At 35.6% G+C, this 24,725-nt stretch overlaps 4 protein-coding genes across 5 annotated transcripts; all 4 read right to left on the reverse strand.

Annotated features, from left to right (window-relative positions):
- Positions 1-13,832: 13,832 nt before the first annotated feature.
- Positions 13,833-15,381, reverse strand: LOC105968233 (FBD-associated F-box protein At5g22730). Its single transcript, XM_088812461.1, has 3 exons — positions 14,488-15,381; positions 14,254-14,388; positions 13,833-14,117 (listed from the first exon to the last, which is right to left on the reverse strand). The coding sequence occupies exons 1-3, from the start codon at positions 15,379-15,381 to the stop codon at positions 13,833-13,835; spliced, it is 1,314 nt and encodes a 437-aa protein (XP_088668587.1).
- A 650-nt stretch (positions 15,382-16,031) lies between these two features.
- On the reverse strand, positions 16,032-20,423 carry LOC148765974 (FBD-associated F-box protein At5g60610-like). Of its 2 annotated transcripts, XM_088812014.1 has the most exons (6): positions 19,426-20,423; positions 19,198-19,338; positions 17,559-19,093; positions 16,742-17,476; positions 16,504-16,641; positions 16,032-16,392 (listed from the first exon to the last, which is right to left on the reverse strand). In XM_088812014.1, the coding sequence occupies exons 1-3, from the start codon at positions 20,314-20,316 to the stop codon at positions 18,800-18,802; spliced, it is 1,326 nt and encodes a 441-aa protein (XP_088668140.1). In that variant the 5' UTR covers positions 20,317-20,423; the 3' UTR covers positions 16,032-16,392; positions 16,504-16,641; positions 16,742-17,476; positions 17,559-18,799. The 2 variants fall into 2 exon arrangements, with proteins under 2 accessions (XP_088668140.1, XP_088668138.1); XM_088812012.1 differs by having other exon boundaries at positions 16,504-17,476.
- On the reverse strand, positions 16,087-18,162 carry LOC105968225 (FBD-associated F-box protein At3g52670). The gene is made up of 4 exons (XM_012992853.1): positions 17,809-18,162; positions 17,339-17,476; positions 16,504-16,641; positions 16,087-16,392 (listed from the first exon to the last, which is right to left on the reverse strand). The coding sequence occupies exons 1-4, from the start codon at positions 18,160-18,162 to the stop codon at positions 16,087-16,089; spliced, it is 936 nt and encodes a 311-aa protein (XP_012848307.1).
- A 1,399-nt stretch (positions 20,424-21,822) lies between the features above and the next one.
- LOC105968216 (putative FBD-associated F-box protein At5g56440) lies at positions 21,823-23,508 on the reverse strand. The gene is made up of 3 exons (XM_088812015.1): positions 22,538-23,508; positions 22,300-22,431; positions 21,823-22,205 (listed from the first exon to the last, which is right to left on the reverse strand). Exons 1-3 carry the CDS (start codon positions 23,438-23,440, stop codon positions 21,930-21,932), a joined length of 1,311 nt encoding a protein of 436 aa, XP_088668141.1. The 5' UTR covers positions 23,441-23,508; the 3' UTR covers positions 21,823-21,929.
- Positions 23,509-24,725: the final 1,217 nt, after the last annotated feature.

A 24,725-nucleotide genomic window follows, 5' to 3' on the forward strand; every position in this document is an offset into this window, starting at 1 on the left:
CATCTATCATTAATTATATAATATTAGAATTATTAATAAACTCCACCATTTAAAAATGAAAAGAATGCTCAATTAAATGTAAAAAAAAATGCATAACTTAATTCAACCTCACTTATTTAAATCGATAGTGTGACAAATCCAAATAAAAAATAAAATAATATGTTTATTTAGAAGAAGAAAAATTTATAACTCATTCCAATTAGTAGTTTTCTCACTTTAAAATAAAAGTATATACTACAAATACTATATTGTGAATTTTCTTTTAATATTTAATTTAATCAAATAGTAAGATTTGAATCGATTAAGTTCAAATTCTTTCAATTAGTAAACATTATTCAAATATTTGAATCGGTTGCTTAACTATTGACATAACGTGTTACATAATTGATTTAACTATTTATAAGTAATGTCTAATATCTTATTAATTTAATTTTGTCATAAAATAATAAATTTAATTCCTAACACATGTAAGAACCTAATCGTAAATCGTAATATTTTATCAAAACGTAATATTTGAACCAATTAAGCTCAAGTCCTTTCAATTTGTAAACATTATTCAGATATTTAAATCGATTAATTAGCGCACTCAACTATTGACAAGAACGTCTTAATCAAATTAACTATTATTAGTTAAAGTGTAATACATTTTTAATTCAATTTTATCATAAAAAAATAATTCCTAAATTACGTAAGAATCAAATCATAAGATTAATTAAAGCGTATAATATAATTTGAATCAATTAAGCGCAAATCCTTTTAATTTGTAAATATTATTAAAAAATTTGAATCGATTAAGTTCAACCACAGACAAAAACGTCTTAATTGAGTTAACTATTTATAATTAAAGTCTACTATGCTTTTAATTCGATTTTAACAAAAAATAATAATTTAATTCGTAAAATCGTAAGAATCAAATCGTAAATCGTAAGATTTAATCCAACCATGAACCGATTAAATCTTACGATTTTTACGAATTAAATTTTATTATTTTTTATGATAAAATTCAATAAAAAAATATACTAAACTTTAACTATACATAGTTTGATTAATACGCTATTGTAAGTTATTGAGTTTAACCGATTCAAGTATTTGAATATTGTCTACGAATTGAAATGAGTTAGAGCACCGTCAACACACTGGACAAACATGCTGCAAATCAAAACAATCATTCAACATTGCACAATCGATACGAAGCTTGATCACAATAGTAACAAAAAATTAAAACTTGATGACACTAATAGGCAAAAAAACATCAAGAGACTCGATGAATTCAAATTGTGGCACAACTAAACAAACTCAACAAAGGAAAGTTCACATGCCTCTGATCCACGTTCGAACGACAAGATTTCTTCGACAACACAAGTCTTTTCATCGGAACCAAGGAATAAGGGATATGATATTTCCATCTTTTCCAAGACTTTACCGTTCATCAAAAGATAGCTCACAATTTCAAAGTCGTGCTTTGTACCGACAATGTTGGTAAGCATTATAGTTCTGAGATTTGATAACAGGCATGTCGGCACTTGTTCGGGTTCCCTCCACTCTTTTATTTCTTCACCGACCTATTCATCAAACCAACAATAAACAAGAGAGGAGAAAGCTCTCACTTACATAACACAACGACACAGAAAACATAATTAACACAAAAAAATGTTTCATTTGCATCAACAATTTACCTCCCAAAAAATAAGGATTTCAAGATTATCAGCATACTCAAGGAACTTTGAGAGAAAACGGCAATCAGCAGTCAATTCGAGTTTAGTCAAGTTACCAAAACTTATAATCCAAGCAGAGAATACCGAGTCAATAATCTACAAATAAATACAAGAGACAATATAAGTAATGCACATGAGCCAATGAACAATGGAATAAGACAGAAAAGTACATACCTCGGTACAATACAACAAATCTAACTTTAAGCGTTTGACATTGCTAAGCCTATCAATAAATTCCAATACAGATTGAGAGTAAAGAACATCGTCTCGTTTCTTGTTATCATTACGAAGATAGATATCTGCTTCAATCAAGGAAGCCAGCTCTCTGGATACGATATGCTCGGATAAGCAATCGTCAAAGTGAAGATATCTAAGTGCTGGGGTATGTATCTCTACTTTATAGCCGTGGTTGTATACTCGACGTCTAGACATACCAAAAAATAAATCATCAACAAACTCACAACGGAGTGTGAGGCTTTTGATTGTGGGTGAAGATATAGTACAACAAGTACAACGGTGATCAAAGATTAACCCGATCACCAACACCTCAAGCACAGGACAGCCACGAAGCAAGTGCACGAGGGATTCTTGTCGAACATAGATTAGATAAAGAATCTTGAGGCAAGGTAACAACACGGGGCAACACATATTGGGGATGGCACCGCAAGAGTTGAGCCTCAGATCAACTAGGGTTTCGCAGCTGAAGAGACGATTAGGCAAGACCATGCCATCGAGGAAACAAAGATCGATAATTTGGACATTTCGATCGATGGCAGTGGTGATCCATGTGTTGGATTGAAATTCGGGGTCGAAGTAGTATTTATTTGAAGTGAAACGAAAAGTAGTGATGTTTTGCGCTTTATGTAGCGAAAGAACGCTGTCGATGAAGTCCCGATCTTCCCACTCGAAATGTAGAGTGGGGACGTCGGCCCAGAGAAACCTCCATCTACGAGCTAGAATGCTGGTGCGGACAGAGATTTTAGTTGGGAGAAAAGAAAGGATGTGAGCAAGGACTGGGTGTGGCAAATCGCTGAGCCTATCAGTGGAGACCATATCTGAGTTGGAACTCGGAAAACACTGCTGAGAAAGATTTTCAGACGGCGATGGAATTTTTTTGAAGAGAAATGTTATGAACTTATGATTATTTATAGATAGCTCCTATACAAAGCTGCATGTCTCCTCGTATTCCACCCACCCTGCATTATGATGATAGTTCAGTCTTGGGAATATAATGTGACTCGTCACACACACATTTTCCCTTTTTTTACTCTAAATATTTTAATGTTAAAAATAACTCATGGAGAACAGATGATTTTATCAATAGATTAACAATTAACATCACATTTAATCAAAAAAAAATATAGTGTACTTTTACTATGTACTTTGTATCATTTACCCCCTATACTACACATAAATACAAAATCCCCCCTCACATTGTATTTTTTTTAGAATATGACGAAAATACCCCTACTCAAGCATATATATATATATATATATATAGTTTGAGCCATTTTCCACTATATATTTTACCATTTTCAGTCAATTTTACGTTGAAAATTTTGGAATTTATATTTTTTTCTCCAAAACATCTAATTGCTTACATTTTTTTTTCTAAATAAAACCTTTTATTTCTGTCATTTTGAGTTTCTTCATTTTTTTTTCTTAAATGTCTTCCGGTAGTTCAAACATCCTAAGATTACAAACATCTTTACAATCCTATTATTGTTGAAAATTTGAACTACCGGAAGACATTTAAGAAAAAAATGAAGAAATTCAAAAGGACAAAAATAAAAGGTTTTTATTCAGAAAATTAAAAAAAAGAAAATCTAAGTAATTAAATGTTTTGAAGGAAAAAAAAAAAAAAAAATTTCCAAGTAAAATTGACCGAAAATGTTAAAAAATATAGTGTAAAATGGCTCAAACAAACGCTTATATTTATAGGTTTAGCAGGGGTATTTTCGTCAGATTTTGGAAAAGATATAATAGCAGGGGGGGTTTTGTATTTATGTGTAGTACATGGGGTAAATGATACAAAGTCCATAGTACAGGGGTGTTTTTGTATTTAACCCAAAAAAAACACAATTAACATCACCTAATAATTTGGGCAAAGTTCACTTTGTGGGAAATATATGATAATATGGATGCATGCTTGTGGGCACGTGCATGGGGAATGACAACACATCTTTCCAATATTAACCAACCATTCTCTCATACTTTGGTTACTTCGGTAGGTATATATATCAGACACATAAAATAGATAACATATCGAGCAAAAATAAAAGTTGTGTAAAACCTAAGTGCATAAAGCAATTCAGAAGCAACAATCTTAGTTCAATATATACAAATTAAGAAATTTTCACAACTTTCGAATTTCGACATCCCCAACACAGACGAAAGGCGACTTCACATCCACTGGATCCTCAGTGAGATTTTGTTGCAGTACATGAAACTTTTCCTCACAATGAATGTCTCGATGATGCACTGTTTACATCCTCTCCAAGACTTTCGCATTCTTCGAAAGATATCTTACGATTCCAAACATGTACTCTTCACCTATCTTTCGATCAAGCTTTTTACAGAGGCGCAAGGACAAAGTATTTTTGTAATTTGATTTGAAGCCCCTTATACCAAAGATTCCATTAGTACCCCACCTTTTCTCATTAGAGGTTTAGTGGTCAGATGAATCGATCGACTGATACAGTCGCTGCCAAGTAAACTGAATTTCCGATTAAGTAGTCGATTGTTTTTTTGGTCAAGTGATCAACTTATATTATATAGGAAGACCTATGCAGCCTCAATGCACTTGAAAGATTGAGCATATATAATTTGCATGCCCGAATCTCAAAACACGAATGACATGGAGCAATAACTGAAACTCTATTTCAGACAACCCTTAAAAGATTCTCCCCAGAGTCGATTTGTTGAGGAGGCGGCGATTGATACTACATCCCCGGCCAACATGGGTTTCTCACATCCCCGGCCAATATACTCGAATAAATCAACGATAGTAATAACAAATATTATAAAACTGGTCTAGTTTGTATAATACAAAGAAAACTGCTATGAAGTTACATTTGTCTGTTATAACTTATAATATGCAATAAAACAGTCGTCGAGTAAGTAATGGAGGAAATCGTAGACAGGCATCAAAAGGCAAAGTTACCAGCCTGAACAAACACAACTTCACATGCCGTGGATCCTCTTCGAAATCGTGAGATTTCTTTGAGCATATGAATCTGTTTCTCGAAATCAAGTAATTGGGTGTATCCTATTTTCATCGTCTCCAAGACTCGAGCATTACTCAAAATATATCTTATGTATTCAAACTCGTGCCTTTTACCTTTGATGTTAGCAAGCTTTATAGTTTGAAGACATGATAACGGACACGTGGGCACTCGTTGTGGCGGTTCAACCCAACCTTCTATTTTTCCACGAGACTAATAACAACAACAACAACAACAACAACAACAACAACAACAACAACAACAACAACAACAACAACAACAACAACAACAACAACAACAACAACAACAACAACAACAAAACGCAAACTTATGTAAGACAATAAAAAAGGCGTAAGGATCAAAAACTTGTACGTATATTGCATCAACAAACCTCAGAGAAAATAAGGATTTCAAGATTATCAGCTAGCTCGAGGAACTTTGATAGGAAACGATAATCAGCCCTCATTTCCAGTTTGGTTAAGTTACGAAAACTTGTCGTCCAGCTCCAAGTAGAGAATACCGAGTCAACAATCTGTAAAGCAATGCACATAGACAATCGTATAACATTAACATAATAAATAAATGGACAATGAGCTAATGAAAGATCGAGTTCGAGTGCATTACTTCAGTACAAGTTGATAATACACAATTTGATGATATATACAGTTTTAGGCACTTGACGTTGCAAAGTCGACCAATGAATTCCAGCAGAGATCGGTAATAAGGAAAAATATCTTCTCTAGTACTAATATGATTGTGAAGCCAGATATCTGCTTCACTTAACGAGTCGAGATGCCCCGATTTCATATACCCGGAGAAGCTACTGTTTATCTTGAGATATTCAAGTGCCGGGGTATTTATCTCCAGCGTGTTGGATACATGACGGCCCGACCGAAGATTGAGGGAGAGCCTTTTGATTGTGGGCGACGATACAATGCGAGCAAAATCATCAGCGAAGTATGTGATATATTGTGAACTCTTCGAGCACCGGACAGCCGGAAATCAGGTTCGGGAATGACTCGGTAGCCTCGCATTCCGGACTTATTAGATGAAGCTTCTTAAGGCGAGGCAAAAAAACGGGGCCGCTTATCGGGATGACGCCACACGACTTGAGTTTCAAATCGACAAGGGTTTCACAGTTGAAGATGCCTAGATAAAAGGGAAAAGAATCATCGAGGCTAATATCGAGTTTTTGGACACTGCGCACGAGGGCAAACGTAATCCATGTCTCCATTTGTCGTCCACTGAATCGGACCCTGCCGATGCGGAAAGTATTCAAGGTATACACTCTACGTAACAGCATAACCCTAGTGATAAATTCTTCATTTTCATAGTACAAATCTAGAGTGAGGACATAAGCCCACAAATACCTCCATCTTCGAGCGAGAATGCTTGTTCGTACGGAATCCTTTGTCCGGAGAAATGAGAGAATGTGACAGATGAATGAGTCCGGCAAATCGCTAATTCTATCAACTGAGAGCGCATTCTGTCCACCATTGATAAGCCTTCTGGCTCTGCTACGCGAGTATGGTATATTCATAATAAAATGGAAAAATAGGTCCGTTTGAAAGTGAATTCGGCTTACCGATGAAAGTACTATGTTTTCCCACAAATTGAGTTAGGGTTTCGCGGGTTTTGCGGGTTTTGCGGGTTTTGCTTGGACGCGTTGGGGAAGACGATGGTGATTTTTCCTTTGGTTTTTTGTTTTTTTTGTTTTTTCCGCCAAATTTTTACTCTTTATTTATTGAAAACTAAAGTATTTAACTAGGGCTCGGGCTCATATTTTAATATTCTGAAATGCTAAATTCCACGCTATTTTAATTAATCAAATCATGCACATAACTAGAAACATTCTACTCTCCAAAATCTTCTCTTCTCCTTTCTAACTCTTCTTCTTTTTGCCTAATTGTTTTTCACAAAATCACACACTAAAAACATCCCTACCATTTCAAGTTTGAATTTGACAAAAATCTTCACATGTTCAAACTAAAATAAAGTTGGAATTTGAGAAAAATATTCGAATTGATATGAATTTGAATATTTAAAAAGGCTTAATGAAATTGAATAAATATTAAATAAAACGGAACTCATTTTGTATGATTATTCACGTAAAAAATTAATGAATTTTGAGTGAGTTGCATAACATCATTTTAGAGAGTGTTGGGTGCTAAATACCTAACACGCAAGTGCACGTATCGCAAACAAGTAGTAAAAGTGGACTCGTGAGAGTCGGATGTCAATCCCACAGGGAATATTCAAATTATCTAATCCTAAGTACCAAATTCTAACAATTATCATTTTTATCCAGCCTACGCAAAGTTGTCAAATTTAATCAACTAAATAATTAAACTAATTATGAAAGCAATTAAACACGAGAAAATATCAATAAAAACGGACCTAGGATTTTATCTTCCCCCTATGCAAGAATTGCTCACCCAAAACCCCTCAATTATGAAATATATGATTCATGATAATTAACCCGAGACACTAATTTACTCATAACCCGCTGTCGCGTGTATTATGAGTCTATTATTCATAAACGATTCACTATATGTCTATGCAAACCAATTACAAATAAAGCATTAACTAACAAGTCTCGTAAATGGCTACCTAAGGTGATATCTGTATGTCTACGACACCACATGCAATTGACACACTCATCCGGTGAAAACTACTCGAAGGCTCTTCTACTTACCGTCTAATTATCAAAATAGCTCTGTCGAGTCAATCTCAATAATCACGGATAAAGCACATAAATTGATCAAGTTTATGCACTATCAATCATAACAAGTAGAAGAAATAATCATAAAATCATAATTGCATAATCTCAAGAAAACGGGTTCACCATCCCCACATAGGGTTCCAACAAAATCCTAGATTAAAAACTTAGTTACTCATGTTCTCTACGAAAAACATAAAAATATAAAAAGACATAGATTAAGAAAAGATAGATAAAAGAAGAATTGTGATGAAGATTTGTCAATTCTCCGTCTTCGATTATTCGTTCTCTCGCTCCAAGGTTGTGTTCAAAAAGTCATTTGATTCGTGCTTGGTTTGCCCTTAAATAGATGTCCCAAATTGGTAGAAGAATTTAGGTTTCCTTGTGTGTTTAAAAGTCCAAAATTGTCTCCAGCTTGTTTTGGCGCGGCCGCGCGAAAATCAGTGCAATTCTCACACGGCCGCGCGAGAATCGCCGAAACCTTATGCCCAACTTCTGCAGTTGGCACGGCCGTGCCAAAAATAGGCTAATTTTGGCACGGCCGCGCGGGCCAGTTTTCAGCATATTTTGTTTTCTTCCGTTTTTGCCCTTTTTTGACCTTTTTTGGCTCGTTTTGTCCCTGGAACTTCCAAATCGTCAAGTTGTACCTAAAATACAATAAACTACTCATTAAGCATCATTGAATCAATAAAAGTATACAAAAATCCTTGTAAGAAAGTATACATTGAGTGTAAAATATACGCTCAACACACCCCCTAAACTTGAACTTTTATTTGTCCTCAAGCAAAAACTAGCAACCTTCAAAGCAACACTTTCAACAAATGCCTCTCATCAAATAGATTAATGGTCAATTTCATATTTTCAGAACTTGCAATTATCATGACAATTCTCAAAAATTTACAAGCTCGTAATTCAAAGATACGTATTCACTCACCCTTTGCCAAAAACCACAAACCATGCTATCGCTTCAAGTATCTCATATTTGCAAATTAAAAATGGAGAAAATTTATACTTACATAATAATATTCAACTCCAAAGACTCACCAAATTTCTTTACTCGGCTAGTATCAAATAATTGAGCTATTGGGATCATTGGGACTTTTTGGCTTTCAAATGTTGGGCTTTTGGTACAAGGTAGAAAATATGGGTAAAAGTGGCTACTCTTCTCCTTTCATCTCGCAATTAGTCACTTAGAGTTGCACTTAACGGAAATTTTAGCTCTTGTTCTTGACTAGAGGTGTTTTTGCTAAGATTTAGCTTTTGGAATTATTGCTTCACCTCGAAGGACTTATAACCTAACTCGATTTGTTTAAGAGTTCAAAAGTCTCCACTTTTGCTCTTAACATGATGGTTCGAGTTTTTACTTTAAAATCTTTATCAAGTCCTTTCTTCCCGTTCTATCTTTCTTCTTCTTCTTTTTTTTTTTTTTTTTTTTTTTGGAAGAAGAAGAACAACGTAACAATTTTTTATTTTTTTTCTCAACCAATCTCCAAGGGAAAAATTATCAAGAAACCACCATCTAATCTACGCACTTTATTTCGGCTAAAAGAAAGAACACCGTTTCTCCAAGGCTCAATCAAGGCTTGAAAGGCTCAAACGGTTCAAAGATGGCCCAAATCACTTCTCAAATCGCTCAACAATTTAATATTTCACTTTGTAACTTCCTAAGGCAAGTTCTAAAACCGAATAGCATATGATATAGCATAAATTAATTCCACGTTTTAAAACACAAAACTTTCAACCAAAGCAAGGCATAATTCGTGATTCCTAACAATGACTCCTTCCTACGACACTGTGAATCAAAAGTTCACCAAATTTTAATCACAATTTCATCATTAAAGCAAGCAATTTCATCGTTAAACTCAGAATGCAAAATTTTATTAATTTGCGTACATGTAACAATTAGCTAGTTTTTACTGATAAAAAAACCCAGAATGCAAACGGCAATAATATTATTGAAGCAATATATTTTCTTTTTTGGTCAAATACATATACATTAAGAGACACGATAACTTGTGTTTATGCTGCAACTCCTAAAAAATCTCGACAAACTCAAGTTCGCATGCCTCGGATCTTCGTTCAAGTAGAGATATTTGCTCAAGCACATAAATCTTTTCATGAGATTCAAGAAATGGCGGATATACTATTTCCATCATCTCCAAGACTTTAGCATTCTTCAAAAGATACCTCACAATTTCAAACTCGTGTTTCGTGCCGACTATTTCAACGAGCCTTATAGTTCTAAGATGTGACGATAGGCATTTCGGCACCTGTTGAGGTTCTATCCAGCTTTTTATATCTTCACTAACCTGATTTTAATTTAGCAACAACACAAAAGAAATAATAAAGTTATCACTTATGAAACAAATTTAAAATATATAAAGAAGCTATTTTTTTTTTTGTATCAACCAATTACCTCCCAAAAGACGAGGATTTGAAGATTATCAGCGCTTTCGATGAACTTTGAAAGAAAACGGCAATCAGCAGTTAATTCGAGTTTGGTTAAGTTATCGAAACTTATAAACCAAGCAGAGAATACAGAGTCAAGAATCTGCAAACAAATACATTCGTACACTAGCTAATTATGCAAAGCTATTACTAAAGAAAATGTAAAAAATGAGCCGACGAAGGATCAAGTTACGTACGTACCTCTTTGCAATATGACAAATCTAACTTCAGGTGCTTGACATTGCAAAGCCTATCAATAAATTCCAACACAGACTGAGAAGAAGGAAAATCATCTTGTTTTCTGTTAACATGGTTAAGATAGATATCTGCTCCAATTAAGGAGTTCATCGCCCTGGATTCGATACGCACGGATAAGTAATCAACTACATTGAGATATCTAAGTGCGGGGGTATTTATCTATATCGCATGATTGCAAGATCTAAAACCAACTATCTGGGATAAGAAATTATTGAACTTATCAGTAGTACGAGTGAGCTGAAAACGAACGGTGAGCCGTTTTATCGTGGGTGAAGATATAGTAAAAGGTCTAGAACTGCATTTAATTATTAACCGAATAACCACCTCCTCAAGGGCAGGACAGCTGGATAGCAGGTCGGAAAGGGACGTACCGCCTGCGTATAGAACAGGTGAAAGATGAATCTTTTTAAGGCGGGGCAAACAGACCGCTAACGGGGTGACGACAACGGGGATGATACTGGAAGAACTGATCTTCAAACCAACTAGGATTTTGCTGGTAAAGAGGTTTTGATGCAAAAGATTATTAAAAAAACTAAAAAAAAAGATCGACAATTTGGACATTGCGTTTAATGGCAGAGGCAATCCATGCCTTAATTTGATCAGGTTCAATGCCGTTGTGAACATCTTTTAAATAGAGGCGAAAAGTAGTAATGGTTTTCAGTTTATGTAGCGACAAAACCCTTTCGATGAATTCCTCATCATCATATTCGGAGTCGAAGTATAAAGCGGGGACGTAAGACCAGAGATACCTCCATCTTCTAGCTAGAATGCTGGTTCTTATGGAGAGCTTTGTCGGGAGAAAAGAGAGAATGTGGGAGAGGACAGAGTCCGGCAAATCGCTAAGCCTAATAACTGAAACCGTATTCCGGTTTTCCATCTGATTCCTTGAAGAAGAAGAAGCTGATTACTTGGAAAGAAATGACTGATTCTGGTTCCTTTATATAGAGGTTGTGTCGCATTGTATATCCCACCCATCACCCATGTATCATGCATGAATTCAATACTTTGAGACTTAAAAGAGAGTGACTCTACACATACTCTGTAGTCTGTACACAAATAAAAGAGCTTCTGATCAGATAATCTATAATTATTACCTCGCAAAAGAAGTCAATATGATCTGCATGGTTAGGCGAGTCGGTAATTAAATCATCAATTTACGTCATTGGGTGAATTAAAGATTTATGGAAAACATTTAAGTTATATTTTGATGTAATTTGAAAAGTTTAAGACGAATTGCACTTCGCCCCCTATAAATTTTAACAATTCCCACTTTCACCCTATAAATTAAAAAAAGCGACATTCCTCGTTATAAAATATATTTTTATTGCACTTTGGCCCAAAGTCAAGCTTTCGTATTTTTTACCGGAATTGACAAAACTCCATATATAGGGAATTGATGTCATTTCAAGGTATATATAGTATATACTACTTTTGTCACACTCAACCAAAATCCCCATTCATGTATAACCTGCGAAATACATATTAGGATTAAAAAATTAGGGTTCTTCTCTCCCAAAATTATAAATTGCTTGAATTGAAACCATACATTATCGAAGCAACAATGAAAGATTCTCACAATTTTCTGACTAAAAACCCTAATATAGGTTCTGAAATTGTTCGGTGAAGTGAGAGTGGAGTGTTTAACCATGACATAGTTAATGTCTTATAAGTTGTCTATAAAAAAAAATCGCAAAAATATCTAAAAGGACGAAATATTTACATTAATTAACCTCTAATTTTATTTTCAAGAAAGGAACGTAACCGGTAGAAATTAAAGAGAACATCAATCAAACAGTCAATATCAATAATGTGTAAACATTGCACATGGAACACACATTGTCAAATTACAGCCACCGATGTAAGGTTAAATTATGAAGAAAAAAAACACTTCTTGTTATAATTACAGCTACCTCCTTCAATTAGGTATTGCCTTACGAAAAAAACCTAGACAAGCACATGTAAATTTGATGGCGTCAAGGTGGACATGTAAGGAAATACATAGTTAAGGGGGTTAGTTGTAATTACACAAACAATAAAGGTTTTTTTTCGTAATTTAACCTTGCCTCATGGGGATGATCGTAATTTGACTTTACCTCATAAGGGTGACCGTAATTTGCCCATGTTTTCTGTTACATAATTTGCGTACGTAACTAGTGAGAGAAAAAAGTACAAAGATTAGAAATTGTATACATTGCTAGGTTTTAGAAATCATATACATTTCCCGCCTTGAGAATAATTTAAACTTTTGCTAGCACATATAACTATATAAGTTGAACTCACCGTATATATTTTCTTGATATTGGCCGGATTCGTAAATCATAGGAGAAAAATCACTTCATATCAAAGGGTCCCGTGCCAATGGAAGAAATCGAGATTTAAACTTATTTTTTGATATCATAAATTTTGTTGCTGGCCTATCTAAAATATTTTGTACATCGATGAATGTAAAGCAAGTCGGAATCATTAAACTAACTGAGATGTTTTGCACGAGATAATCTTCTCGGATTTCGGAAATTTCAAAATAATATTTCATCACATAAAAGTAACATAAATCGAAAAAAAAAAAAAAAAAAGCGATACTGAATTTCGAACATATAATTAAAGGACTGAATGCATAAAGCAGTTCAAAAGCAAAGCAACAGACTACAACTCATAATCATGCAGCTCCTTACTAAGAAGAAACAAAGGCAACCTCACAAAGTGCTAGTGGTCTAGTGGTACCTTGCAATTTTTTTACGCTAACTTCTTTTTTTTATGGTTAAATAGTTTTACGCTATATTGAATTGCTAAAAAACCACCCCTGTTATTTTATTGGCGAAAACTCTACTATTCTTTTTTTTAATAGAAATTAGTACCCCTGGTTAGGGATTGTGTGCTAAGGAAAAATTCTCATAGGGGTTTTTTTTTTGCAAATAAAATAACACGGGTGGTTTTTTAACAATTTGATGTAACAAACGGGTAGTAATTGCAATAAATTAAACTCATACTCTTACACATGTGGGAAAAAAAATCATCAACAAAAATCATATTTCAAAACTGAGTTCATGTTGGGACGACGTGTATTAAATATAGACCCTTGCACTTAAATATATATAGGAATGAAAAAATCCTTTTTTTTTCATTGAACTAGTTAGTATATATAATCACTTTTCTCTTTATTTGATGAAGCAATTTATTTTGACATAATTAATGTAGGGTAAAAAAAATGATTGTGTTGTGGTGTATGTTGATGAAAATGATAATAAAATAAATAACAATGAAGAATTTTATTTCATTTCTAACATTTAAGATGGGCAAGCATGTATGTTTCATACAATAAAGTGAGTTGTTAACGATGATGCCAATTAGATATAAAATGGTAGACGTGTGATTGCCGAATGATCGAAACAAAAATTTAAATAATTTAACTGACTTTAGGGCAAAGATTGCATTTGAATAAATTGTTGAATACAGACACTAGAATAGACTTCATAACTCACCATCAAAATCCCAATCAAGAAGATCAACAAAGGCAAGTTCACACACCTCGGATCCTCGTTCAAACGCCGAGATTTCGTGGAGAAAGTATTTCCTTTCCTCAAAATTAAGGGCACAGTGGTATACTACTACTATCTTCTCCAACACTGTAGCATTCCTCAAAAGATATCTCACAGTTTCACGGTTTATAGTAAAAAGCTGTATAGTTCTAAGACGCGACAATAGGTATCCGGGCGCTTGTTGGGGTTCCATCCACCCTTTTATTCGCTTTCGAGCCTGATACCTCACCAATCAAAATATGGAAGCGAAAAAAAAATAAAAATAAAAAATACGAATAAGGCTCTTGCTTGTATATATATAAAAAAAAAAATAAAGAAGACGTAGCAAGAACTTTTTCGTTGCATCAACAAACCTCGAAATAGAAAAGGATTTCAAGATTTTGGGCACTTTGAAGGAATTTTGAGAGAAAACTGCAATCCGCGTACAATTTGAGTTTGGTTAAGTTACGGAAACTTACGGCCGGAGTGGAGAATGCTGAGTCCACAATCTGCAAAGAAAAGCAAAGGTTACTTGTAAAAACTAAAAACCATCATGATTTATAAGTAATGAAAATGCCACATGAGCTGAGGGAAGATCGGATACATACATCTGTAGATAAATCTAATTTTAGGCGCTTGATGTGTCGGAGCCTATCAATGAATTCCAGCACCGATCGAGAATAGAGAAAATTGTCTTGTTTTTCTTGATCATTGTGAACTTGGACATATGCTTCGGTTAAGGAGCTTAGTGGACCAGATTCAATATGCTCGGATAAACCATCAACTATCTTGAGATATATAAGTGCTGGGGTATTTATCTCCAGCCTGTAGTCATGGCAGTACATGTAAGATCTGGAACGATTGAACTGAAAATGGACGGTGAGCCATTTTATTGTGGGTGAAGATATAATACAAGAAACCAAATGCATGATTGATTCGATTAGCAACTCCTCGAGCACTGGACAGCTGGAGATAAGGTAGGGGAGTGACTCATCAGCTTCATACCGAACACGGATTAGATGAAGCTTTTTGAGGCTAGGTAAACACACAGCCCCACTTTTCGGGATGACACCGCAAGAAGTGAGGGTCAAATGAACAAGGGTTTTCCATGTGAAGAGGCGTCGAGGCAAAGCAACTTGAAAACGGAGACAGAGATCAAGATTTTGCACACGGCGCATGATGGCGAAGGTAGTCCATGTCTCGAGTGGGTAATCATGGAAGCTATAATCCTTGTCTAGAAGGAGACGGAAAGTATTAACGCGCTCCACTATATGCAGCAACATGGCCTTGTTGATGAAGTCCTTGTTTTCGCCGTCAAAATCTAGAGTTGGGACATAAGCCCAGAGATACCTCCATTTTCGAGCGAGAACGCTTGTTCGTACGGAATCCTTTGTCCGGAGAAAGGAGAGAATGTGAGTGAGGAGCGAGTCTGGTAAATCACTAAGCCTGTCGATGAAGAACGTATTCCGTTCACCATGGGAATGATTATGGAGCATATCCATATATAGAAAACTGGAAAAAAATGATTTATGGGTTGAAATAAGAACAAGATATATACTGCATGCAGAGAAACAAAAAGGGAAGCATAGTGATTCTGGCTACTTTGTACAAGGCTTATTTCACATTGAATCCCACACATCAAACCTACTATAATGGCAATCCTGATATTGATACTGATTAATGCAATACTGATGTTGATATTAAATACTGATCTTTGAGAATCCAACTCTTCCCATACTCATATTCCTGTACAGAAAACAATGCTGCTACTATTAAATATTAATGCATCTTGACGCCTTGAATGCCGGTAATCAGTAAGAAATACATGAATGAAGCATAACCATACAATATTCCATGGCATAAACAATTTGGGCCTCGGGTGGGGCAACAAAAATAATTGGGTGAATTAAGATTTATGGAAAACTTATGTCTAACCGTATCCAGCCTAGTGCATGCATGCATGCAATTTAATACTTAGTGGGAGTTTTCAAAAATAAAAACAAAGTGTGAAACGAGAATTCAGAAGCAATATTATTTGTTTGTTGAGTAATGAATATAAACATCAATAGATTTTACAACAACTAGTGATTATGTAGAACACATCACATTTCGGTTTTATAATCTGAAGAGAAATAAGTTAAAGAGATCGATGAGACAATAAGAAGGAAATGTCATCGAACATGGTACAAATAAACTGTTATCTCGAATCAATATCCGATCGGACGTGCTATACAGATCACCAAAAAAACTAAGACAACTTCACATTTCTCAGATCCTCGTTCAAACTGTGAGATTCCATCGAACATCGAATCGGTGAACTCGCAATGAGAGAAGAGCGGACAAGCTATTTCCATCCTCTCCAAGACTTTACCATTTCGTAAAAGGTATCTTACAATCTCCAGATCTTCCTTACTATAGATATTTTCACCCAGTGTTATTGTTCTAAGATGTGATATTAGGCATCTGGGCACTTCTTCGGGTTCCGTCGTCCAATCTACTTTTTTACCGTCAGCCTACATGCATGAGATACGAACAAATAATAAAACGAGCCTCTCAGTCACTAACTCAAGACAAAAAATAAGACAAAAAAAAAGGGCTCCAAAACTTGAACACCATCAACATACCCCTCGGAGAAAAAGAAATTCGAGATTATCAGAATTTTCGAGAAACTTCGAGAGTAAAAGGAAATGGTCAGTCAATTCGAGATTGGTTAAATTGTTGAAACTTTTAGTCGTCCAAGCAGAGAGTACTGAATCAACAATCTATAGAGAAATCCACAAACAATACAGCATTACTTAATACTCATGAATGATCACTATTGAAAATGCGGGAAAGTTTAAACGAAAAGATCGAATGCATAACCTCCTATTAATTTTAAGCACTTGACACTGCAGAGACCGTCAATAAACTCCAGTAGCGAACGAGAATAATGAATATCGTCGTCGTGTATAATACGGTAATTGCGAAGGATAAAATCTGCTTCAACTAAGGAGCTTAGCTTCCCAGATTTAATATATATGCTTCGATACGCAATCGTCTATATTCAGATATGTAAGAGCAGGTGTATAAATCTCCAGCCTGTAATAGTGGTAGAAGAACTGAAAGTCTTGGAAACTAAAATGGATGTCGGGTGTGGAAGGGACTCATCAGCCTTGTATCCAACGCCTGATAGGGTGTCTTGATTTACATAGGGTTTTGCTGTTGAAGAGGCATTGAGGTAACTTCCTACTATAAAAGAAACAAAGATAAAGATTTTGTACGTTGCGATTAATGGCAGTGGCAACCCGTGTCTGAGGTTGGTACTCGTCAATCCTCATAGTCTTTCCTAGATAGAAAGATGTGAAAGGTAATAATATGCTTTCAGTTTATGTAGCAGTTTACATCAACAAATTCCTTCTTGTGTACGAACCTAAAGTAGACATAAAAGTGAAATGTAAAAACTTTATTTGATCAACAAACCTCCTTGAGGATAAGGATTTCAAGATTATCAGCATTTTCATGGAATTTTGAGAGAAACCAGCAATGACCGATCAATTCGAGTTTGACCAAGTTACGGAATCTTTTGGTCATCGAAACGGAGGATAGTGAATCAATAATCTGCAGAGAAGTTCATATACAGTAAAGACAAGCACAAGCACAGAGAGTGGAAGATTAGCAATAAGCTGAAAAAAGATAGTACCTCTATACTTGTGAAGTTGTGATACATGAAAAATCTAATTTTAGGCACTTGACGTTGTGGAGCCCACTAATTAATTCAGCCACAGATCGAAAAAAAATAGAATATAATAGTGAGAATACTCCGGTGACCCGATACAATTGTAAATACAGATATATGCTTCAATTAAGAAGGTTAGCGGCCCAGTTTCGATACGATGGGCTGATTCATGGAATAACTGTAGATAAACAAAGTATCTCCATGGTGTAGTAACCTCCTGCTTCGTCAGAATGGTCACATTGTCTGAAGATCGGCCACGAGCCTTTTTCACTGTCGGTGAAGATACTTTACAAGAACGAAAATCGACGTACAATTTGATTAGCAAATCCTCAAGCACCGGACAACCGGAAATAAGGTTCCAAAGGGACTCGTCAGCCTCGAAACCAACACGCATTAGATGAAGCTTCTTGAGGCAAGGTAAATAGACGACACTGCCTAAATTGGGGACGGAGCCGCAATTCTCCAGAATCAAATCAACTAGGGTTTGGCAGATTAAGATACGACCAGGCAACATCCTATTGTCAACAAAATAAAGATCAATACTTCGCACATTGCGGTCAATTGCCATTTCTCGGATTCGTACTCGCGGCCACCTATGGGATATATCTCCGAAGAGAGGCGAAAAGTATTAATACTCTGCAATCTGTGCATCTGCAATCTGTGCATCAACATAAGCTTTTCGATGAAGTTATTATTCTTGAGGTCAAAATATAAATTGGGGACGTAAGCCCAGAGAAACCTCCATCTTTGACCTAGAATGCTGGTTGTTACGGAGAATTTGGTCTGGGAGGAAAGAGAGAATGTGGCAGATGACTGAGTCCGGCAGATCGCTCAGTCTATCGGAAAAAAATTATATTCTTATTTTCAGCTGACAAAAGATTTAAAAAAAATAAGTAGTCTATTTTAAATTTAACAAAAATTATAAAATATCAGTGAATAAAATAGAATTATCATAATATTGTAATGAACTGTGAAGGTGTGTTTGAACATACAATAATATGTTTTGGAAAAAAAATACACACACACACATATATATATATATAGTTAGCTTAAACAAACAAACATGCATTATTTGAAATTTCAACTAATGTTAATAGAGAGTTTCATTCAAGAATTTAGTTGAGATGATCGATTGAATGGGGAGCTTATAAGGGCCGAATGCATAAAGCAATTACGAAACAACAGTGCTTAGAAATCAAGGCACTTTACAACCTACGGTTATTGAGCCCCTTAACAAACGCAGCTTCACATGCAGCGGATCCTCGATAAGAATGTAAGATCTCCTTGAGCGTACGAATATTCGCCTCGGAATCAAAGGAACAGTGATACGTTATTTCCATCCTCTCCAAAACTCTGGCATTCCTCAAAATGTATCTTATATATTCAAACTCGTCGTCTTGACCTTCAATTTGGTCGAGCTTTACGATTCTAAGATTTCGCAATAGGCATTCGGGCACTTGTTGTGGTGGTTCCATCCAAGAGTCTATAACTTCAAAGGGCTGGTTACAAAAACAAACAAAAAAAGGGGCTCTCGTTAGTAACACGGCATAAACGATATATATAAAATAGGAAAGATATAAACACTGTTATCATTGCATCGAACCTTGGAGAAAATAAGGACTTGGAGATTATCGGCATTCTGAATGAACATATTGAGAAGAAGGTAAGGAGAAGTCAACTCGAGCTTCGTTAAGTTATGAAACCTTCTTCTAGTACTCCATACCGAGGATATTGAGTCGATAATCTGGAAAGACAAGCACAAGGTTACCATCACTAAAGAGAATATATATACAATGAGATTAAGGGAGAAAAAAAATCGAAAAATCCGTACCTCTTTGCTATACGATAAATCTAAATTTAGGCACTTGACGTTATGGAGACCATCAATAAACCCAGCCACGGATCGAGCATAAAGAGAATAGTGATCTGCCACGACATAATTGCAAAGATAGATATCTGCTTCGGTTAAGGAGGTTAGCGGCCCGGTTTTGATAAGTCGGGCTGCGTAATCGACTAAGTGGAGATAAACAAGGGCTGGTGTATCTATCTCCATCTTGTGGTTTTCTTCTTCTTGTTCTTTGTCAGAATTCGGGTCATAAGACGTACCACGGGGATGAATTTTCATGCTGAGTCTTTTAATTGTGGGCGAAGATATTCTATAGTAACGATAATTGATCATGTCTAAATAGATTACCAACTCCTCGAGCACCGGACATCGAGAAACCAGGTTCGCGAGGGATTCACCATCCTTGTAGTGAACATAGACCAGGTGAAGCTTCTTCAGACGAGGCAAACGCACTGCAATGCCTGGATTGGGGATCCGACCGCAAGAATCGAGCCTCAAATCAACTAGGGTTTTGCAGGTGAAGAGACGATTAGGCAAACAGATTGTGTAGTCGAAGAAACAAAGATCGAGTTTTCGGATGTTGCGATCAATTGCAATGTTAATCCATGTGCTGATAATCCACGGGTCAGTCCGTTTCGGGGGTTCCGAAGAGAGGCGGAAAGTGTTAATGCTTTGGAATTTATGCGTCGACAAAACCTCGTCGATGATGGTTTGATCGCTGCAGTCGAAATCTAAATTGGGGACGTAGGTCCAGAGATGCCTCCACCTTTGACCTAGAATGCTGCTTCTTACGGAGAATTTGGTCGGGAGGAAAGAGAGAATGTGAGTCAGGACTGAGTCCGGCAAATCACTGAGTCTGTCAATTGTTGCCTCCATAACAGCAAATTGGAGAGAGAAAGGATTTTAGGGTTCTGCTTTATATAGGCGGTGAATGTAGGGTTTTGCTTTTCCCCAAATCGATTTTAGGGTTTTGTTTCTTCTTTGAAGTCTATTAGGAGTCTTATTTAAGGAAGTTGTTTTGAAATTATTGCCTACAAATATGCGGATCTAATAATAAATATTTCGGGGCTCTTTGAGAAAACTCCCTCACTATTTTTTTTAATTGAGGGAGGCCCAAAATATTTTAGTCCATTTGAAAAAAATCCACACCAATTTTCAGCCATTATGCTTTCCAGTTTTGCCCCCACCCGCCACATCATCACTGGTTCACGCTCAGCGATTTTTTTTTTTATTTTTTTTTTTCCGGTTTTTTTCTTCAGTCTTTTCTGTATCAATATTATATTTTAGAAATTCCTCTTTACTTGGTATTATAATTATATTTTAGGGTAAATGGCAAAGAGGCCCATAACAAGGGCATTTAAATAAAATAAAAAAGACATTCAACTTTTTTGTCTTTCAAATATTTCCAGTTCATTTAAATTTATTTGCAAATAAGGAAAATCATTGTATATGTACCAAAATTATCTCAATTCATTGAAACTCAATTTAACTCCAATTTTGACCATAATTTCAATTTTGACCCCAATTTTGACCAGCCACCAGCGGAGACCGTCGGTCTCCGGCGTTGACTTTTTATTGCTGTCTTGTCTGCTAAATTACTGTCTCCCGCAGTTATTTAACTGTCACAAAAAAAAAATATTTTAATTAATATTACTATCTTGACTGCTAAATTACTATCTTCAACAATAATTTAACTGTTGGAGACAATAATTTAACTGTTAATTGACTTAATTATTTTTATTTTTTGAAAAAAAAAATCTTAAAATAATTATTTAATTAATATTACTTTATTCGCTGCTAAATTATTGTCACAATAATTTAACTATCCGAGACAGTAATTTTCCTGTATTAATTAACTTTATCGTCTTGGCCTGCAATTTTGCTATCTTCGACTGTAATATTAATGTCTTATGCAATAATATTAATGTTTGGAACAGTAGTATTAGTAATTTTATTGTTCGGGAAAATAATATTCATATTATTACTGTCCCAAACAACAATATTATTGTCTGAGACAGTAATTTAAAAGTCAAGACATATTAATTAAAATAATTATTTTCTAAGAAAAAAACAAATTTTCGAAAAGAAAAAAAAAAATCAACAGCGATTGACCGGCCGGAAAAAAAATTGCAGAACAAAAAAAGTCCCCCAAAAAAGAAAAAAAAAAGAAAAAAAAATTGAAAAAAAATTTATTAACGGACTAACGGTAATAATTATGAAAATGACCAAAATTGTTCAATTATTGAAACATGAGGGACCAAATGTATTTTTTATGAATAAGAGGAACCAAACGTGAAATCGGTTCAAACTTGAGGGATGAAAACTGAAAATTTTCCCATTATAAATTCTAACAAGAAAACATCAAATTTTTTTGGAGTGGAAACAACAAGTATCATCCTTGCATTAAGCTCTTGAGTTAACGATGACATATTGCACCCACCTCTCAACAAAAAGAAAAAAAAAGAGAGAGAAGGATGCAAGAATTCTTTTCACAGCACCAGATCAAACGCAACTTCACAAGCATCGGATCCTCGTCGAAACATTGAGATTTTCTGGAGCATATAAAACTTATCCCCAAAACCAATGGATTTGCAAGGCGATATTTCCATCCTCTCCAAAACATTCGCATTCCTTAAAAGATATTGTATATATTCATACTCGTGTTGTTTACCTCCGACGCCAGAAAGCCTTACAAATCTAAGATGTGACGATAGGCATTTCGGCACTTGTTGGGGTTCCATCCAGCATTCTATTTCTTCGTAAAACTGATGATACCAACAAAAACAAAAGAAACAATAGGGGTTTATAGTACACAAAAAGTTAAAGCTGATTTTTTTTAATGGCATCAACGTAACTAACCTCGGAGAAAATAAGGATTTGAAGATTATCAGCACTTTCGAGAAACTTTGAGAGAAAAGGACAATCAGCAGTCAGTTCGAGTTTGGTTAAGTTATGAAAACTTATAGCCCAAACAGAGAGTGAATCAATAATCTGCAAAGCAATGCACATACATACAAACATACAGTATTAGATATTACCATCACTAAAGAAAAACGAAAGATCGAATACGCGCGTGCATACATACATACATACATACCCCTGTACAATGTGCTAAATCCAAATGCAGGCACTCGACATTGCGAAGCCTATGAATAAATTCCAATTCAAATCGGGAATAAGGAAAATCGTTGTAATTGTAGATATCAATATCCGCTTCAATTAACGAGTTCATCGTCCCACATTTGATATCCCGGGCGTAACAATTGGTCATCTTGAGATATCTGAGTGCAGGGGCATTTATCTCGACCCAGTATTCACGGTTGCCAATACCACCCTTGCCATTGGACTGAAAATCGAGCGTCAGCCTTTCGATCGAGGGTGAAGTTACGTTACAGCGAACCAAACCCCAGATTAACTCCATAACCAACTCTTCAAGCACCGGACAACCGGAAAGCAGGTTCGATATGGACTCGTCACCTTCGTAGAGTACATAAGTTAGATGAAGCTTCTTAAGGCGAGGCAAGCGCACTCCACCGCCGCCTATATTGGGGACCACACCGCAATCGTCGAGCCTCAAATTAACTAGGGTTTCGCAGGTGAAGAGGCGGCGAGGCAAGAACACATTGGAAACGACAGAAAGGTGGAGATTTTTGACGTTGCGCGCAACGGCGAACATAATCCACGTCTCTAATTGGTACTCGTTTTCGTTGATGAGTGAGCTGTCGTTCTTTTGAATTAGGCTAAATGTGTTGATGGTTAGGGCTTTGTGCAGCAGCGTAACTCTGTTGATTATGTCTTGATGTTCTGATTCGAAATCTAAATTGGGGACGTATGACCAGAGAGAGATCCATCTTTTGGAGAGAGCGCTGGTTCTTACGGAGGATTTGGTCGGGAGGAAAGAGAGGATGTGGCAGAGGATTGTGTCCGGCAAGAGGCTGATGCCGTCGATCGTGGCCGGATTGTGGTCGCCGGAGGAAAGCTTCCGCCGGCGGGTTGTCATCTGCTGCTGTTCGTGTTGTTGTTTCGTTTTTCCCTAACAGAATGGAAAGGAAAGGAGGCGACGGTTTATTCAGGTTTAGGGTTAGGGTTTTCACTTTGAAACTTTAAGGATAAATTATTATTATAATCCTGATTAATTAATTATAAAAAAGTTATTTGATTATTAATTTTTGTAATTGGAAAAGAATATCTTAATTTTCGTCCGTGTCCATTCAGATTATTTTTTAAGAATATTTTTCTGAACTTTTTTGGATCCAAGTTGGATTATACATGAGATTTCGATGTTAGATTCAGTTCTAATTTCCCAAAAATAATTCTAAAAAATTCAAAAATTATATTTACAAAATCATTATTATCATATACTATAGTATAGTATATTATAAGTGAATAAAAAATAGGATCTTTGAATCCCGCCAATTTCGATCCGAATTTTTTGATTTTTGCACAAGTGTTTTTTTTTCATTCCAATAGGCAATAACTGAAGTTCTGATTTCCAATTTTTCAATTTGTTTTACGAAAATACTAATTCCGATCATATCCGTCCGATCCCAGTTTATTCTAGCTAGCTCTCCTTATTTCAAATATAATTAATTCATGTTTTTTTATTGAGCTTCCCCAATTACAAAAATAAAACGGAGAACCCAATGAATGTTTTAAGAAATCAGATATGGAAACAAGCAATGCAAGTAGAGTACTTGTTTTCACGAGCCCAGCGAGTCGAACAAGAGGCTGCTTGTCCTCAGCTCAAATTACTAAAAAAACCCCAAGATTTGTTTGTTCGGGCTCGGTTCGAGGAGAAATCAACGAGCTTCTGTTAGCCAAATTCGAGCCTAATGCGAGTTGAGGAGAATTGGTTGTGTCTACAATATTATTGACACTTGTTGGAGTTCAAATCATTCTTCACAACAACAAAAACATAAATAGCTCAGTAAATTAGGAAATCAAGATTATTCAAATATTCGATTTAGAACTATTTCGAGAGAAAACCGCAGTCATAATAAGACAATTCAATTTCTGACTAAGAAATGAAAACTTATAATCACATCCGAAAAAAACCTGAGTCAATAATCTGCAAACAAACATATTCACAGACAATGCAAGTTACTTTGGATATGCACAACGAGCTGACGAAAATAAGAAGACCTCGGTCCAACCCAAATTTCCATGTTTCCCCTTTCGTCCAAGCAATTAGAAGACAATTTTTCAAAGTAAATACAGTGAGTGTTGTAGGTCAAACACAAAAACTACGGACGAGTGCACAAGGCAAATTCAAGATTTTGCACTAT

This window comes from Erythranthe guttata, chromosome 13 (genome assembly GCF_056151865.1).
Source record: "Erythranthe guttata isolate IM_541 chromosome 13, IM_541, whole genome shotgun sequence".
Taxonomy (NCBI): Eukaryota; Viridiplantae; Streptophyta; class Magnoliopsida; order Lamiales; family Phrymaceae; genus Erythranthe; species Erythranthe guttata.

What these genes read in the sequence shown, in the direction of transcription:
- LOC105968233 (XM_088812461.1), bottom strand. Translation starts at nt 15,381, where the DNA reads ATGGATATGCTCCATAATCATTCCCATGGTGAACGGAATACGTTCTTC. An exon ending in AATTAGATTTATCTACAGAT is followed by an intron (nt 14,389 to 14,487) that starts GTATGTATCCGA and finishes TTTTCTTTGCAG; the next exon opens with ATTGTGGACTCAGCATTCTC. An exon ending in AAATCCTTTTCTATTTCGAG is followed by an intron (nt 14,118 to 14,253) that starts GTTTGTTGATGC and finishes GTGAGGTATCAG; the next exon opens with GCTCGAAAGCGAATAAAAGG.
- LOC105968225 (XM_012992853.1), bottom strand. Translation starts at nt 18,162, where the DNA reads ATGGCAATTGACCGCAATGTGCGAAGTATTGATCTTTATTTTGTTGAC. An exon ending in CCATTCTGACGAAGCAGGAG is followed by an intron (nt 17,477 to 17,808) that starts GTTACTACACCA and finishes ACTTCTCTGCAG; the next exon opens with ATTATTGATTCACTATCCTC. An exon ending in AATTTCTTTTTCTCCGAGGG is followed by an intron (nt 16,393 to 16,503) that starts GTATGTTGATGG and finishes TCATGCATGTAG; the next exon opens with GCTGACGGTAAAAAAGTAGA.
- LOC148765974 (XM_088812014.1), bottom strand. Translation starts at nt 20,316, where the DNA reads ATGGAGGCAACAATTGACAGACTCAGTGATTTGCCGGACTCAGTCCTG. An exon ending in ATTTATCGTATAGCAAAGAG is followed by an intron (nt 19,339 to 19,425) that starts GTACGGATTTTT and finishes TTGTCTTTCCAG; the next exon opens with ATTATCGACTCAATATCCTC. An exon ending in AAGTCCTTATTTTCTCCAAG is followed by an intron (nt 19,094 to 19,197) that starts GTTCGATGCAAT and finishes TTTTGTAACCAG; the next exon opens with CCCTTTGAAGTTATAGACTC.
- LOC105968216 (XM_088812015.1), bottom strand. Translation starts at nt 23,440, where the DNA reads ATGACAACCCGCCGGCGGAAGCTTTCCTCCGGCGACCACAATCCGGCC. An exon ending in ATTTAGCACATTGTACAGGG is followed by an intron (nt 22,432 to 22,537) that starts GTATGTATGTAT and finishes ATTGCTTTGCAG; the next exon opens with ATTATTGATTCACTCTCTGT. An exon ending in AAATCCTTATTTTCTCCGAG is followed by an intron (nt 22,206 to 22,299) that starts GTTAGTTACGTT and finishes TGGTATCATCAG; the next exon opens with TTTTACGAAGAAATAGAATG.